This window comes from Molothrus ater, chromosome 5 (genome assembly GCF_012460135.2).
Source record: "Molothrus ater isolate BHLD 08-10-18 breed brown headed cowbird chromosome 5, BPBGC_Mater_1.1, whole genome shotgun sequence".
Classification (NCBI taxonomy): Eukaryota; Metazoa; Chordata; class Aves; order Passeriformes; family Icteridae; genus Molothrus; species Molothrus ater.
The window spans coordinates 56,123,368-56,137,348 of record NC_050482.2 but is presented as its reverse complement, the minus strand read 5'-3'; the positions used below and the strand labels follow the sequence as shown (position 1 = coordinate 56,137,348).

Here is a 13,981-nt window from a genome sequence, read left to right as displayed (position 1 = left end):
AGTAAAAAAATTAAGATTTGAAAGGTAGAAAGTGTAGTTAAGGAGACAAAGAAAAGGAAATAATTTTACCAAAGCCTGGTGTGGAATGAAAGAATAAAACAAACAACTGAGATGCATACTCATCAAAAACACAGTTGTTAATTGAAAAGCTGACAGACCTGTAACTACAGCAGTGCCTCTGGCCGCCACTATAATAAATGTAACTGTACATTTAGAGTAATTTGCTAATTTGCCTAAGAAACACCCACAGACAGCAACATGACATAAATACATTAGTGGAAGCAACAACTATAACCAGCTCATACAGGTTCTTGGCTGCTAGATGGATGGATCAGATGAGCTGGAAAAGATTTACCGAACAGAACAGAAATGGAGCTGGTAACGACATTGTGGGATACAGGATTTCTTTATTCCTTTAAGGCCTGAAGATGCCCCATGTTGCAGCATGTAAATAACATTTTTAACTTGTGTATGTGTGCACACACCTAGAAAGCTTGTACAGGTGGAGTACACATCTGCTAAACGCCAAGTGTTTCAGAAACTAAACAGAGAAGTCTTTCAGGTAAATCATTGAATCTTGAACATTTAACATGTAATTATAAATATCTGAAAAGAGTTTTTGGTAAATATTCTAAAGACATGTATGTATTTGATCCATAGGAAAGACTGGAACCTGTACCATCAGCTTTCCTAATACAGGTGTTCCTAGTGTTTGAAACTTGTATTTCAGAATCACCCACATCTTCATCTGGCAAAGTTCAGCCCTGTGTCACCTCCCTTAGGCTAGCGCTGTTCCGTCTTCTGTTTCCATAGCTCTGAATCACACTGTTGCATTTTATTCTGAAGTCCTACTCATGCCAACTTTTGGCATTGCATATTAACTAGTTTTTTGTGTTCTCTAAATAGCCTGCCTGCAGGTTAAGCTTGGGCCATCGCTAAGGATTTTTATGTCATCAACAATGCATTTCTAAAATTAAAATCCCAAAAAATTGCTGTTACGCAAGGCAGGTTTAATTTTCAGTAAAATATTTCTTTATGGTCCCAATCTCCTCTTCTGACCATCTTGATCCTGATACAAATTAACAGTGCAGAAACAAAGCTAATGAATGCAGCTTTGCACAGTTTCTCTCTTTGTTTCTTCCAGATGTGCTTAGGAGGTTTGTGCTGAGCTGTTTGAGACAGGCAATGCCAGCTCTCAGGGGCAGAATCCAGTGAATAACCAAATGCAGAGTCAGGTGAAAAGTTTCTGTTTCAGTGCTGCTCTCAGAAAGAGCCCACGTGTGTGGGCATATATATTCTTGCCTTCATCAGGAGGTTGTTCTAAGGTTTTTCACTAAATACGGGTTGTAAAATATTCTTGAACATGAGTCACTTTAAATTATAGTCTGCAGAGCTAAGGGAGTCACTGAGAAAATGGAGCAGGAAAAAAAGCCCATGGGATAGAGGCAAAGAGTGAGATTTCACTGTGGGATGTGGATTTTTGACAGCCAAACTGAGTCCATGCCTTGCTTGAAGGCTTGATATTAATGTCAGGGCACAGACCTCTCTGGCTGACCCAAGTTCTGAGTGTCAGTACAGGCTGACAAAGACCTCAGCTCTGGGAGAAGAGAGATGACATGATTTTATGAAGCATTACAGCTGATCTTCTTTGAACCCTAATTTCTGTCAAAGAGTTATCATCACTGTCACAGTAAATGATACTTGCAGCACAAATGGCAATTAACTAGAAGTAAATAGTAGAGCAGAAGTCTGCAGACTGGTTTTTAAGGTTGATGAGTTGAAAGTAATTTCAACACATTAATGCTAAGCATGCTAAATCATAGTGTGCCATGAAAAAGACAGTAATGTCATTTACCTGAAATCAGCAGGAATTACAATAACATGTAGTAGGGGTAGGCTCGATTGTTTCAAATATGTGAGCATATTACAGGAACCGATAACACTTTGTCTATCTGTTTGCTTTTATCAGATTTTTCATAAAACAAGTAATTTGTTTGTTTTTCACTGTTTTAGGTAGCCTGCCCTATGAATACAAGATTGTGATAGCAGGAAATCATGAATTGACCTTTGACCAGGAATTCATGGCTGACTTAATCAAGCAGGACTTTTACTATTTCCCCTCTGTTTCTAAGCTGAAGCCAGAGAGCTATGAAAATGTACAGTCTCTTCTAACAAACTGCATCTATCTTCAAGACTCTGAAGTGACGGTGAGGGGATTCAGAATATATGGCTCCCCTTGGTAAGCAGGTTTTTAAGCATACATAAAAAAAAATATTGTTGATTGCTATCACATCAGCCATTTTGTCTGCATCAGCTGTATTTGAATTGCTGTTAGGAAGAAAAGTAACACTCACTTTGATAAAGTTTTTATGTTTTCTTGTAATGAATCATTTCTGTGACAAAATAATGTACTGTACTGTGGGTATGGTTAACCAAATAATGATGGGAAAAAAAGAGAGTGTGCTCTTCAAACTCTCAGCCAGGAGCAGTTGTTTAACAGTCCATACAGGGGGCTTTTGTGTCATAAAATATATTTTCTATCCTTGGTGAATTTATCTAATTACAGGTTAATTTTATTGCAAGGGTACATTCTTTTGAAAATTTCCATCCTACAGAAAGTATTGGAGGTTCATTAGTGTGTACAGTAGTCGCTTAACTCAGCAAGCTTATTTCAGCAACTCTGAAGGTCTTTTATTGCATATCCCTCAGAATTTTACTTTGTTTTATAAAGTAATAGCTTTCCTCAAGGTCTAGCTGAGCTTCTAAAATCAACAACTCAGTGGCAGCTTAATATTTCATGGATTTTGCTCTACTGCATAGTGATCACTTAGAACCCTTGACAGTATTGAAGGCAGATGGACTTCGGTTCCTGACTTCCTTGTATGTGCTGCTTCTGTGTCTCTTACTAATGTCCCATTCCTGTTTATTATTTCTGCTGATGGGCCTGTAAATTGGATCTTTTATGAGCATTCGGTACATGTTTAAAATAAGTAAAAATGTATTTTAAAAGGCAGGGTTTTAAGGGAATATATTATTCTTCCTTTTAACATCACATCAGGCTGAAATGTAGCAAACAAGTTGTCAAACCTGATGCATATACCCTGATGTGAATTTTCAGTGTGAATAAACTGTGAAATCTCTTGGATTTTTTTTTCTTTTTTAATGAAAATTGGCTTTTTCCCATTTGGTTACTTGAGATGGGTGTTAATTTTGTCTGAGCTTATTATTCTACATTTGTCTAGATTAGTTTCTCTCTTAAATGCACCCTTCTCTTTCTCCCTTTCAAACTTCCAGATCTTTCTGGTTTTTTTCAACCTACCAACCTGCTGTTTTATAGTACATCTTCCTCTTGTGTGTACAATGTATGCAGTCAATGTGCATTTTACTTAATTTTCCAAATTATTTGGGAAGATGTTAGATGGTATCAGTCCCAATATTAACTCCTGAGAAATGCCACTTGGCATCTTTTCCCATTTTGATGTTCAACTGTAAATACTGTAATTACGTTCTGTTTACAATATGTCTGGCAACCTCATGTCTTCATTGCAGTGTTGGTAACCAGGCACCATATTTCCAGTGTCAGTAATAATTTTCCAGGCAGTGAAGTACCAAAAGTTGCATGGAAGTCTAGAGAAATGAAATTAAAACAAAATACTATATATAAAGTAGCACTATGTAGAGGCTAAAGAGAACCACTTGAACTTTCTGTGTGTGATTAGATCTGCAAAAACCTGTTGAGAAAACCTTTAGTCCACCCACTAACCCATAAATAATGTTTCTGTAAAATCAGCTCTACCACATTCCCTTTGTGACAAATCCTGTCACTCTGCACAAGTTGCCTGAGCTATCTGCCATGATCTATCCTTCAAGTAAAAAGAACGCTCTCCATCACTTCTGCAACTCCAGGTCATAGCTACACTTCCACACTCCATGTTTTACAATGCTGCTAAATCATCTCCCACCCCTTTATGGTCCAGGAAGTTGAGTGTTGTGAGGTCTCCTGAAGATACTTGCTTTCTCCATCTGGGAAGGAGTCTTGATGAAAGTCTTCCAGCCAAACTGAGTTTTTTTGCTAGCTATTGAGCAAGGCAGAATCAAGTTTCCACGCCAATTGATGACATGTCCAGTGGAAACATCAACAGTAGCAATAAAAGCCCTTCATCAATCTATCAGGGCAGCAGATGCAGAGTCCCATCAGCCAGGTCACCAGTCAGAAAGCTTGGGAAGACAAACAGCTCTTGTGTGGGGGGTTTGACTAGCTGCTGCTGGATTTCAGGCTGCGGTACACTCCTGTGCCTAGTGAGCACCACTGTTCTTTGGCATTTCTGTTGCTATACTTAGTTTGCCCCAAAAGGAGAGTTTTGTCATATCCTCTCTGGGAAATCAATCTCGGTTTCTTTCTACATCATAGTAATGTCATCTCTAAAAAGATACAGAAATTCGCTGAACTTTACATAGTGAATATTTTTTTTTAACTAGTATTAAAAAGCTTGTCCATTATAAAGAAAATATATATGAACATAGTCAAGACTGTCCACTAGAAAATATTTATGAACAAAGTCAAGAGTTTGCAATTTTAAGTTCTTTAAGGTCTCAGAACTCCATAAGAAAGTCAAATTTCATGCAGTTGCTTGTCTAATATCCTAAAATAATTTTCTTTTTCTATTTTAAAAATATGCACTTAAACTTTCTATTTTTTAGTTGCAGCACTGACCTTCTGTCTTACATCACCTTTTGTAGAAATAATTAGAAGCTAGAGATATCCCTCATTCATAAAACATGTTGATCAATAGTTGCAAAGTACTTTGAGAACACTGGAGTAAGGTCTGAATTAAAGCCAAGCAGCATTAACTTAGTGTCTTTTACCTGTAGCCATCTGCATTTTTATATATAACCTGTACACATTAGATTATACTTCTATTTAAAATATTTTAGATGCAAATTCAACCATGAGAGCTTGATTGGTTTGTATAACATGCCAGTCTCTAAGGTCTTTTAAATATGTACCATTTGTGTGTGGTTAAATATTTTTAATAGCACTTGGTATTTTGTCCTCTATTATTATCTAAAACCAAGTGGTTATTTTTAATTACACAGAAGAAATGGGACAGTGTTTTGTCTCAGAAACCAATGCTCTAACTCTCCTGGGCTCCAAGGACAAGAATTCAAGTGCCAGATTAAGCCTCTACTCGCTAACAAAAATTTAACTGTCTTAATTGTTAATTACATAAGTATTATCATTGAGCAGGGAGCAGCCATTTTGAAATGCCACTTGCAATGCACAAAAGCAGTTACTTAGGAATTAGTACTTGCAAAAGCCATATCTTGGACAGTGGATTATCAGGATAGATGATAAGGAGGAGAAGTGTGAAAACATTCATGAGAAACTCAGGAATACCAAGACTTCAAATGTGTCCAGAGCAATGCTGAATGGGTAGCTGTTTGGCCTAGGGGCATGATGCTTCTCACAGTGCTTTTGGGGCTGGCTGTCAGATCTGAATGGATGAGCAGGGCACCAGTAAGAATGCAATGTGTTTCAAAGAATCCCAGGATGGCTCAGGCTGGAAAGGACAACAGTGGGTCACTGGTCCCACCTCTCTGCTCCAGCAGGGCCATCCCACAGCACAGGATTGTGTCCAGAGGGGTCTGGAATATCCCCAGTGAGGAGACTCCACACCCTCTCTGGACAATCTGTTCAGTGCTCAGTCGCTGCCCAGGACAGAAGTTCTGCCTCCTGCCCAGGTGGAACCTCCTGGGCTCAGTCCCTGCCCGTTCCTCTGGTGCCATTGCTGGGCCCCTGGAGCAGAGCTGGGCCCTGCTCGGAGCCCTCCCTGCAGGCAGGGACACCCAGGGCTGAGGGCCCCTCTCAGCTGGGGCTCCTCTCCAGGCTGGACAGGCCCAGCTCCCTCAGCCTTTCCCTGCCAGAGATGCTCCAGGCCCTAAATCATCTCTGCAGCCTCTGCTGGCCCTGCTCCAGGAGCTCCATGTCCCTGCTGACCTGAGGAGCCCAGGACTGGACACAGCATTGCAGATGTGCCTCCCAGGGCTGGGCAGAGGGGCAGGATCACTCCCTGAGCTGCTGGCACTGCTCTTCTTAGTGCGCTTCCTTCAGTACAGCCCAGATGCTAGGAACTGTTGGCTCTTCTTCAGTATAAAGGCTGGACACCTTGATTTATTTTTGCAAAAACAAGTCACAGGAAAATGCACTCGGTTTTCATCCCAGAAAAACCCAGGGCATAGCCAGAACATATTCACAGACCTGGAAACAATCTTGTGCACACACCAGCTGTAGTTGCTGTGAATGTAAAAGAGAAGACTTTAGTTCCTCAATAAAATTTGCTGTAAAGTGGAAAGCTTCTAGTTGAAAAGTACTTTTAAACGCCCCTTTTGTTCTGAACTGTTATGAAGATAAGACAAACTGGAAGATAGAATAACTCAAATAATTCTGTGTAATAATTCCATATAATGTACTTGGGACTGTTAAGATTCCCAAGGATGAAGCCATTTTCTAGAGGGTTTAAATTTACTTTTCAGTAAGTTATAGAAGTAAAAATATAGCCAGTAGGAACACCAGAGAGGTGGCAGAGAAAACACTCTTAAGTGTGTTTCCAAGACCTCTTTCTGGTCATGGCTGACCAGATCTAGTGGTGGTGAGAGGTAGTGAGTGGTAGGTTGGACAGGAGATCTCCAGAAGTCCTTTAGTCCTTTTTGAGCCATCTTTCTGTGATTCAGTCAATCCCACTATGGAACTAGAACTGTGTGTGAGGCAGACACCTGAAATGGGCAAGTATCAACAAAGGCTTTTGCAACAGGGAGTTTGCTGTTGTTATCACACTCACTACAAGCAGTAGATGGTCCTGACAGGTGGTTCAGGAGTCAGGAAGCTGGGATAACAGTGGAAGTTTGAATTTGGATTTGAAGCAGAAGGTCTTTGTCATCAGACAGCGTTATCAGATAGGGTATTAACTCTATGATGGCATCATTCATGGAAAAATACTAAGAATTTATTAGTGAGTATTTGAGTTACAGATTTTCAGCCTTCTATTGTAGTTCATCACTCCCCCCCCAGTACTATGCTGCAGGTAAGAGTTTTAGTATTAGCCACAGCTTGAAGATAGACTCTACCATCCACTCTTGTTTCTGTAACTGCCAAAGATTTTAATTGCACAATTACACACTCTGTTTGCACAAAAAGACCTGATGCATTCAGTGCACAAGATCTGCTGTGTTTGCTGAATAAGTCCACTGTATATTAATCCTTTTACAGTTCTTATTCAGAAATGCCCTGTAAAAAACAAATGCCTATAAAGGTGCATGTGCAATTATGTATGGAAATGAGAACAGGTCTCTGAGGTTTGTAGAAAAGATGTACATCTGCTAAAGGACTGTGTGTATGCTCTGATCTGGTAGAAAATGGTGAGTGGCCTTTCTGTTAAGAAGTGGATGATTGTGCATTAGTGGCAGGATAAGAGTACACATTTTACTTGATGGTGCAAAAGAAATGCAAGTAGCAGAAGGAGATGATCTTCTTCTAGCTTTCCATAATAGTTGTAAGCAGATGTGTACAGCTGCAAGAGAAACTTTGGTCCTTCTGCTTTCAAACAGGCATGCAAGGTGGCAGGAGAGCATGTTATCTCTTTCGGCACTTTTTTTCCATTTTCCACCATGCGGGAAAGGAAGGGACAATCACAACTCTCTTTGCAAATCTATGACAGTTTCATTATTATAAATGACATATTGGTCTGGATAACTTAAAGAAGCCCTTTTGGATGAGATTGCCTCCAGACTCGATCCACAGTGGATTTTTACTTGGCTTCAGTTTTCTGGAGGGATCTATTCCTGTGAAACAGAACCTCATTTTTCTTTTTGCAGAAGTAAATTTTTTTTCTAGTGTCTATGTATTCTCATTTCCTCCTTCGTTAAAGGCCTTCTGAACTCCAGAAACTCTTAATTTCCCAGTCAGGGAAGATGTGAGAGCAAATATTAATGTCAGCCTAGAAAGGCATTTGTGACCATTTGTCCTGCAGTGACAGATGCCTGGGCTGGACTCCTGGGGTTTTGTAGGTTCCCTCCAATGGAGCGTTGATTAGATTTGGCCTGGCATGTTTACACATGGATCAACAGCTTTGGTGCCACATTATTTTTCCAAAATTGGGAACTGAGGGAAGAAAGTTAAGGTATGTGGGAAGCAGTTTCTTTCTGTTCAAGTCTTGTTTTTATTGAGTTTAGCAAACTGGCTGAGGCCCATCCCGTGAGCTCTGGCTTCAGAGAAGATGGATTAATTCCTTCCAGTCTAAAGAACATCAACATGTAGGTTGCATTAGTATTAGCCCAAAGCAGCCTTGACAGGAACCTTATTCTCCAAATCATCATCCCCCTTTGGCTGGAGAGCTGGAAATTGGTTTCAACCTGTTGTTCCTTTCTTGGTGCACTGCAGTTGTCTGGACTATTCCAGCCAAGTGTCTTTACTCAAGTTGCGCATCCAGTGTGGATGCACAACTCTTGTCTCAGTTGTTATTTTCTTGTCTGATTTGTGTTTTATCACAGAGTAGGTGACTTTGTTATTTGACTCCTTGTCAAATGTTCTCTTTCTTCTTTCTGTGTGTGCGTGCACGTGTGGACATGCACTTCCCATAGAAAGGCTGGTAACTTCCATGTGTAATCAAAACAGTTTCAAAGAGCATGCAAAGGGCCAAACTGAGGCAGCCTTATTTTGGTTCCACATAGACTCCAGGCCTAAGTCTCCATTTCAGTGCCTTCCTCCTCCATCTTTTCAAGAACAGCTTTTCATTCCTCACTGAACTCAGTTTCCATCAGCAAAGATTTATAGATTCATTTCATGAGAGGGCCATGCTTTCATTTTGCCAGTGATGGATCACCTAATGTTTACTTTCTGGGACCTTGTACAAATTTTTAGTCATTGAGGTGGACATCAATTAAAATGAAACTGTATTAAAATAATATATTGACTTCATTTAACATAATAAACCTCCCAAGCTGGGAGTGTGGCTTCCATATAGAGCAGCAGCAGCAGCAGCTCAAGGTGTTACACTGTGGGTTTCACTCCCCAGAATTCACAGAAAAAACTTCTGCCTCAAAGTGACCATTCCAATTCTTAGTTCTTTCAAATCAAAAAACCTATTTATCATCTTCCACATAATAAAAATATATAGGGAATCAAATGTTTTATTACTGGACATAACCATACTAGATGTTTTTCTTAGTAAAATACTTGATCCTTTTATGCTCTTTTTGTGCTGCACTCTCACTTGGTCAAAAGATAAAAATACAAATAACTGAAGTGCACTTGCTTCTGTACTGTTTCCTGAGGAAAATTCCCTCTAAAACACTTCCAAACTTCAGATTAAGGAGATTTCTGAGCAGGTGGTTTGTTTCCATGTTTGCTACAGTTTTGTTTGGATGGATGCAGAAATCCTGGATGTGGATTAATTATAGACTGCTGGATTTTGGCTGCTCAGAAATGTTTTAAAAGTGGTAGATGTGCCCTGATTGTTAAAGTTGGGAACTATTTTGAGTTGTTTTAATTAGTGACTTTGAGGCAGGCAATAGAAGTGAGTAATTTAGGTAGACTTGACATGGTTCTTGAAAAAAATGAAAGTCGTCAATGGGAATAATAGACTCTACTCCCTATTTAGAAATGAGGCATCTCAGGTTTCAGAAAGTTTTGAGAGAAGTTTGGCATCTAAGCCTACCTGATGTGGCTGTTTTACTATGGTGAGAATGCTGAAGATATTTTATTTCAGGCATTCAGTATAAGGTAGGTAAGATGTGACAGATGTGTAAGAAATAGCAACATGTTCAGAAGAGAAAAGTTCATCATCCTTTTAAAATATATTATCGTCTGAGGCACATAGATACAGGTTTAATTGTATTTTAACAGAATGCTGGAGGGATATTTTTTATTTCCTCTTTCATACTTACAAGAAGCCATTTTCCATTTTGGAAGTGGTGCTTCTAAAACTACTTAAAACTACACTGCACTTGTAGTTTAGTCTGCAGCATATGGAAGATCATAAGCATGGTTTTTCCTGCAGAATTATTTTGATCTATTGAGCTCAGCTGTTCAGGGAAAGTGGTGTGGAGAACTGAACAATCCTGAACTTCTGGAGTGTGAAAGGTCTTCCAGTGGCAGAAAGTGAGATTTAACATCCTGGCTGCTTTAGCATCAGGAACAGATCACTGGATCATTTTTCTCCTTATTTTTTCTTTTGTTTAACAACAACAACAAAAAATAGCTTAAATTGGTGCATTTGATGTGATAAATTTGTCTTGGAAAGCGTTTCATTTTCTGCATGACTTGAAAATACAGGAGATGTGAATGTCATTCAGCAGGCTCTGAGTATACAGGTGCTACTGCTTGTGTGAGCAATCATACTGAATTCAGGAGAGGTCTTTTTAATGAATGCTTCCGTACAAATTAAGTGACTGAAATGAATTAGCAAGAATCATTAACATTTCTGAAAAAAGTGCATGGAAGAAAATAAAAATTTGTTTATTCCAAGTGAATTTTCTATATCATGTTGAACGAGTATAGTTGTTATTAACTATATAAACTCCGCAGTAGATATGTGAACAAATGAAAATGTAGACTGAACTACACCTATTGTAGTCCATAAATACCATCACAGTCAAACCAATAAATTCTAGTTATTAGGTATTCCTGAGTCACAGCAGTTTAGAATATCGGGTTTTTTTATTCTTTTCTTGTTGATGAACATTCCAGAAAATGTTTTCTCTCAAATAAAATTTCTTCTCAGCATTGCCTGGGGCTGAGGAGTCTGGAACAGTTCAATCCCAGAGCATCACAACAGAGGAAAATCAGTACTTTAGACACCTCTTGCCTGTTGTGTATTAGGGATGTGGACCAGTTCCTTAACACACTTTACTGTGACCTCTTGCAGGGGGAGTTTAAGCAGTTAATGAAGCCAAAAGTGCTTTGCATCCACTTTGCAGTAGAGCTCTTCCACCATGTCTGTACAAGTGTGCAGGACACACACATGCACGTATGCTGAATATAGACCAGAAATTACGTTGATTTCAACATAACAATTTTGGGCAAATACTATTTCTTGTAATGTCTGAACATTTTGTGTGGCTTTGGATATCTTCACGTGAGTGGAGATTTGCATTTACTTGCTTTTTGATGTTCTTCGCTTTAGTTAAATTTGAGAGCAGTTGAAAAATATATTGCTTTAGTTTAATTAGCTTGGTAGGGAAAAGTCCTTTCTTGGGCAGTAATTATTAGTTGTATATTATTAAAAGGAAGTAGTTCATGTTCAGTTACTTAGCAGAAATAATTGAATCTTCTGATCCAGTAAACTAGCTCACTTTGGATTCAGCTGGTTTTTAATTTAAGACCTGTAGAAGAGGAGACCTGTAATCTCACTATGGGGAATTGGCTTCACTTTCCTGCAGTCCATAAACCACAAGAGTGAAATTGCTATCCCCCACAGCAGTTTTCTCTTTATTTTTCACATTTGCTTGAAAGTTTAATTTTATGAGACAGAGCTGATTTTAAAGTTTAAAGTGCTTTTTTGTTGTTGTTGTTTTGCTGCTTTCCCCCTCATTTTTTTTCTCCATGAACAAAAGGACTACCAGTTCTATCTGTAGTCTGAGCTGTAGTCCCAGACAGCAGCAATTTCAGGATATTTCAAAGATGTAAACACAGTTGGGCACTGTGATGAGCCCCTTGGCAATATTCCAAGAGAAACACAAATAGCCAACTAGTTTGGAGTGGGTCTATGTGGAGCTGATTCTCAGCTGGAGTAGCTTGGCAGTGCTCCACCAGCTTTCGAGCCATTTACACCTGGTGAGAATCAGCCTCCCTACTCCGTGGTAGCTTGTATGTGTGCATTTTCCCCAGGTTTTAAAACAGTAAAGGTGTTACTACATCAAGAAGGAAATGGTGGCTCTACATGAAGAAGTGTAAATAGAGCCATTGGCACAGGAACTAATTGTAACAAAGCCGTCTGAATTCTGTCATGGTTTGACATTGGCACAATGCCAGTGCCTCCATGAAGATACCCTCTCTCTGGTAGCTGCTGTGAGATGTGACCAGGAATAAGCAAAGCAGGCTCTTACTTAGGGAAGAAAGAAAACAAAATTTTATTAACTACACTACAACTATAGATAAAAGGAACACACACACAGGGAAAAAAAAACTTTACAAATACATTTCCTCCTCTCCCTACTAAATTTCCAACACAATACATCTATTCTTCAAATCACCAACTCTTAGTCTAGAACTACCTTTCAAACAATCAATCTTCAGTTCATCAAGAGGAGAGGAGTCCTTCTTGTACCATGGGCTTCCCCTGGAAACACAGTCGAAGCTTTGTGTGTTTCCGTGTCACTCGTGGCACTGCCTGGAGTACATCTACCATCGTGACCTCTTCATGTCCAGTGCTCTCACTACTGAACACGGACTAGAGCTGCTTCTAGGGTTGTCTTTTTAAGGATGCTTTGTCCTGATCCAAAAAAGGCACAGTCTCTCCTTTGGGACACCTGTCCCCCCCATATTTTTTCACCCCCTGGGGCCGAGGGGCACCAACACTGAACTTTCTTGGTTCTGTGGCCATTGCCTCCCCCTAGAATGCAGTCTCTGTGTCACAAGGAACATGGTTCTGTCCATGGCTATACAAAAAGAGTCCAGCAAAAGCTACTCCATCATCTCTTCCTACTAGGGTTCTTCTCTATTCTTCCACTATTTCTCACTCGCCCAGACCTCTCTCACACTTGCACATTCCTTCCTCATCTTCCACTCTATCTTCTAGGAGAGGTCAATGATCTGTAAAGTTCTCATTCTCCGAAAAGGGGTTAAAAGCTCCTACAAGCAGCCGGCTGAACCCCCCCCCCCTCTTCTCTGTCCCAGCCGTGCTGCCGGCACAGGCCCATGTTTATCCAGTTTCAAGGTTACAGTCCCAGGCAGCGGCTCTCTTTCTCTCTCTCTCTCTCTGTGTCTCTCGGGGGGGGCTGCCCGATGGCTCCCAGTGTCTCCCTCTCTCTCTCTCTTCCACCCTTCCACCCCCGGGCTCAGGCCCACCTCTCTCGGCCACATGGCTTTCCCCTCCCCCTGTCCAGCCAGCAGCTGGGCCGGGGGAGAGACCCGAACTCTTTGCCGCCGGAAACCCAAGAGGACCCTCCCAGGGGAGAGCTCTGCTTTTAACCCCGTGTTCTCAGAGGTGTGTCCATGTCCCAATGGCCAGGTTAAATGCCAATATTAAAGCCTGAATATCCATTGGCCCAAAACACAGCATCCCAAAAAACACATTTCCTGTCAAACCACCACATTTCTTTCTGTTTTCCCTGACTGGATTTTAAGGGGAAAAGTATTTTACCACTTGTGAAATTGTTTTAACATCAGAACACTTCCTGTGAAATTGCTGTTCATAAATTATTTCATTTAATAAATTAGCATTGTTTAAAATGAATTAAAATGAGGATTTTTCTTCACCACTAAGAAAACAGAGAAAATTGGAAGCAATGATGGAATTGTTTAGGGTTGTTTAGGGAAAGGCCTCTAAGATCAGGTCCAAACATAAAACAAGCACTGCCAGGGCCAACACTAAACCCTGTCCCTAAGATCTACACATCTTCTCCAGGGCTGGTAACTCAACCACCTCCTTGGGCAGCCCCTTCCAGTGCCCAGAGCACTGAGTGGCATGTCCAGTCTTTCCTTGGATGGGGATGGGGACTCAACCACCTCCCAGGGCAGACCCTTCCAGTGCCTGAGCACCCTTTCCATGACAAAATTCCTCCTGATATCCAACCTGAACCTCCCCTGGCACAGCTTGAGACAATTTCCTCTCATCCTGTCCCCTGTTCCCTGGGAGCAGAGCCCAATCCCCCCCAGCTGTCCCCTCCTGTCAGGGAGTTGTGCAGAGCCAGAAGGGCTCCCCTGAGCCTCCTTTTCTCCAGGCTGAGCCCCCCCAGCTCCCTCAGCCCCTCCTGCTGCTCCAGC

The 13,981-nt window shown here is 40.7% G+C and overlaps 1 protein-coding gene across 4 annotated transcripts in view; it reads left to right on the top strand.

The window, feature by feature from the left end:
- Nucleotides 1-13,981, top strand: part of MPPED1 (metallophosphoesterase domain containing 1) — a 63,188-nt gene that overhangs the window by 29,362 nt on the left and 19,845 nt on the right. For all 4 annotated transcript variants that reach the window (XM_054514993.1, XM_054514992.1, XM_054514990.1 and 1 more), the window contains exon 4: nucleotides 2,018-2,239. In XM_054514993.1, coding sequence (XP_054370968.1) covers nucleotides 2,018-2,239 — 222 coding nt within the window. The remainder of the gene's footprint in view (nucleotides 1-2,017; nucleotides 2,240-13,981) is intronic.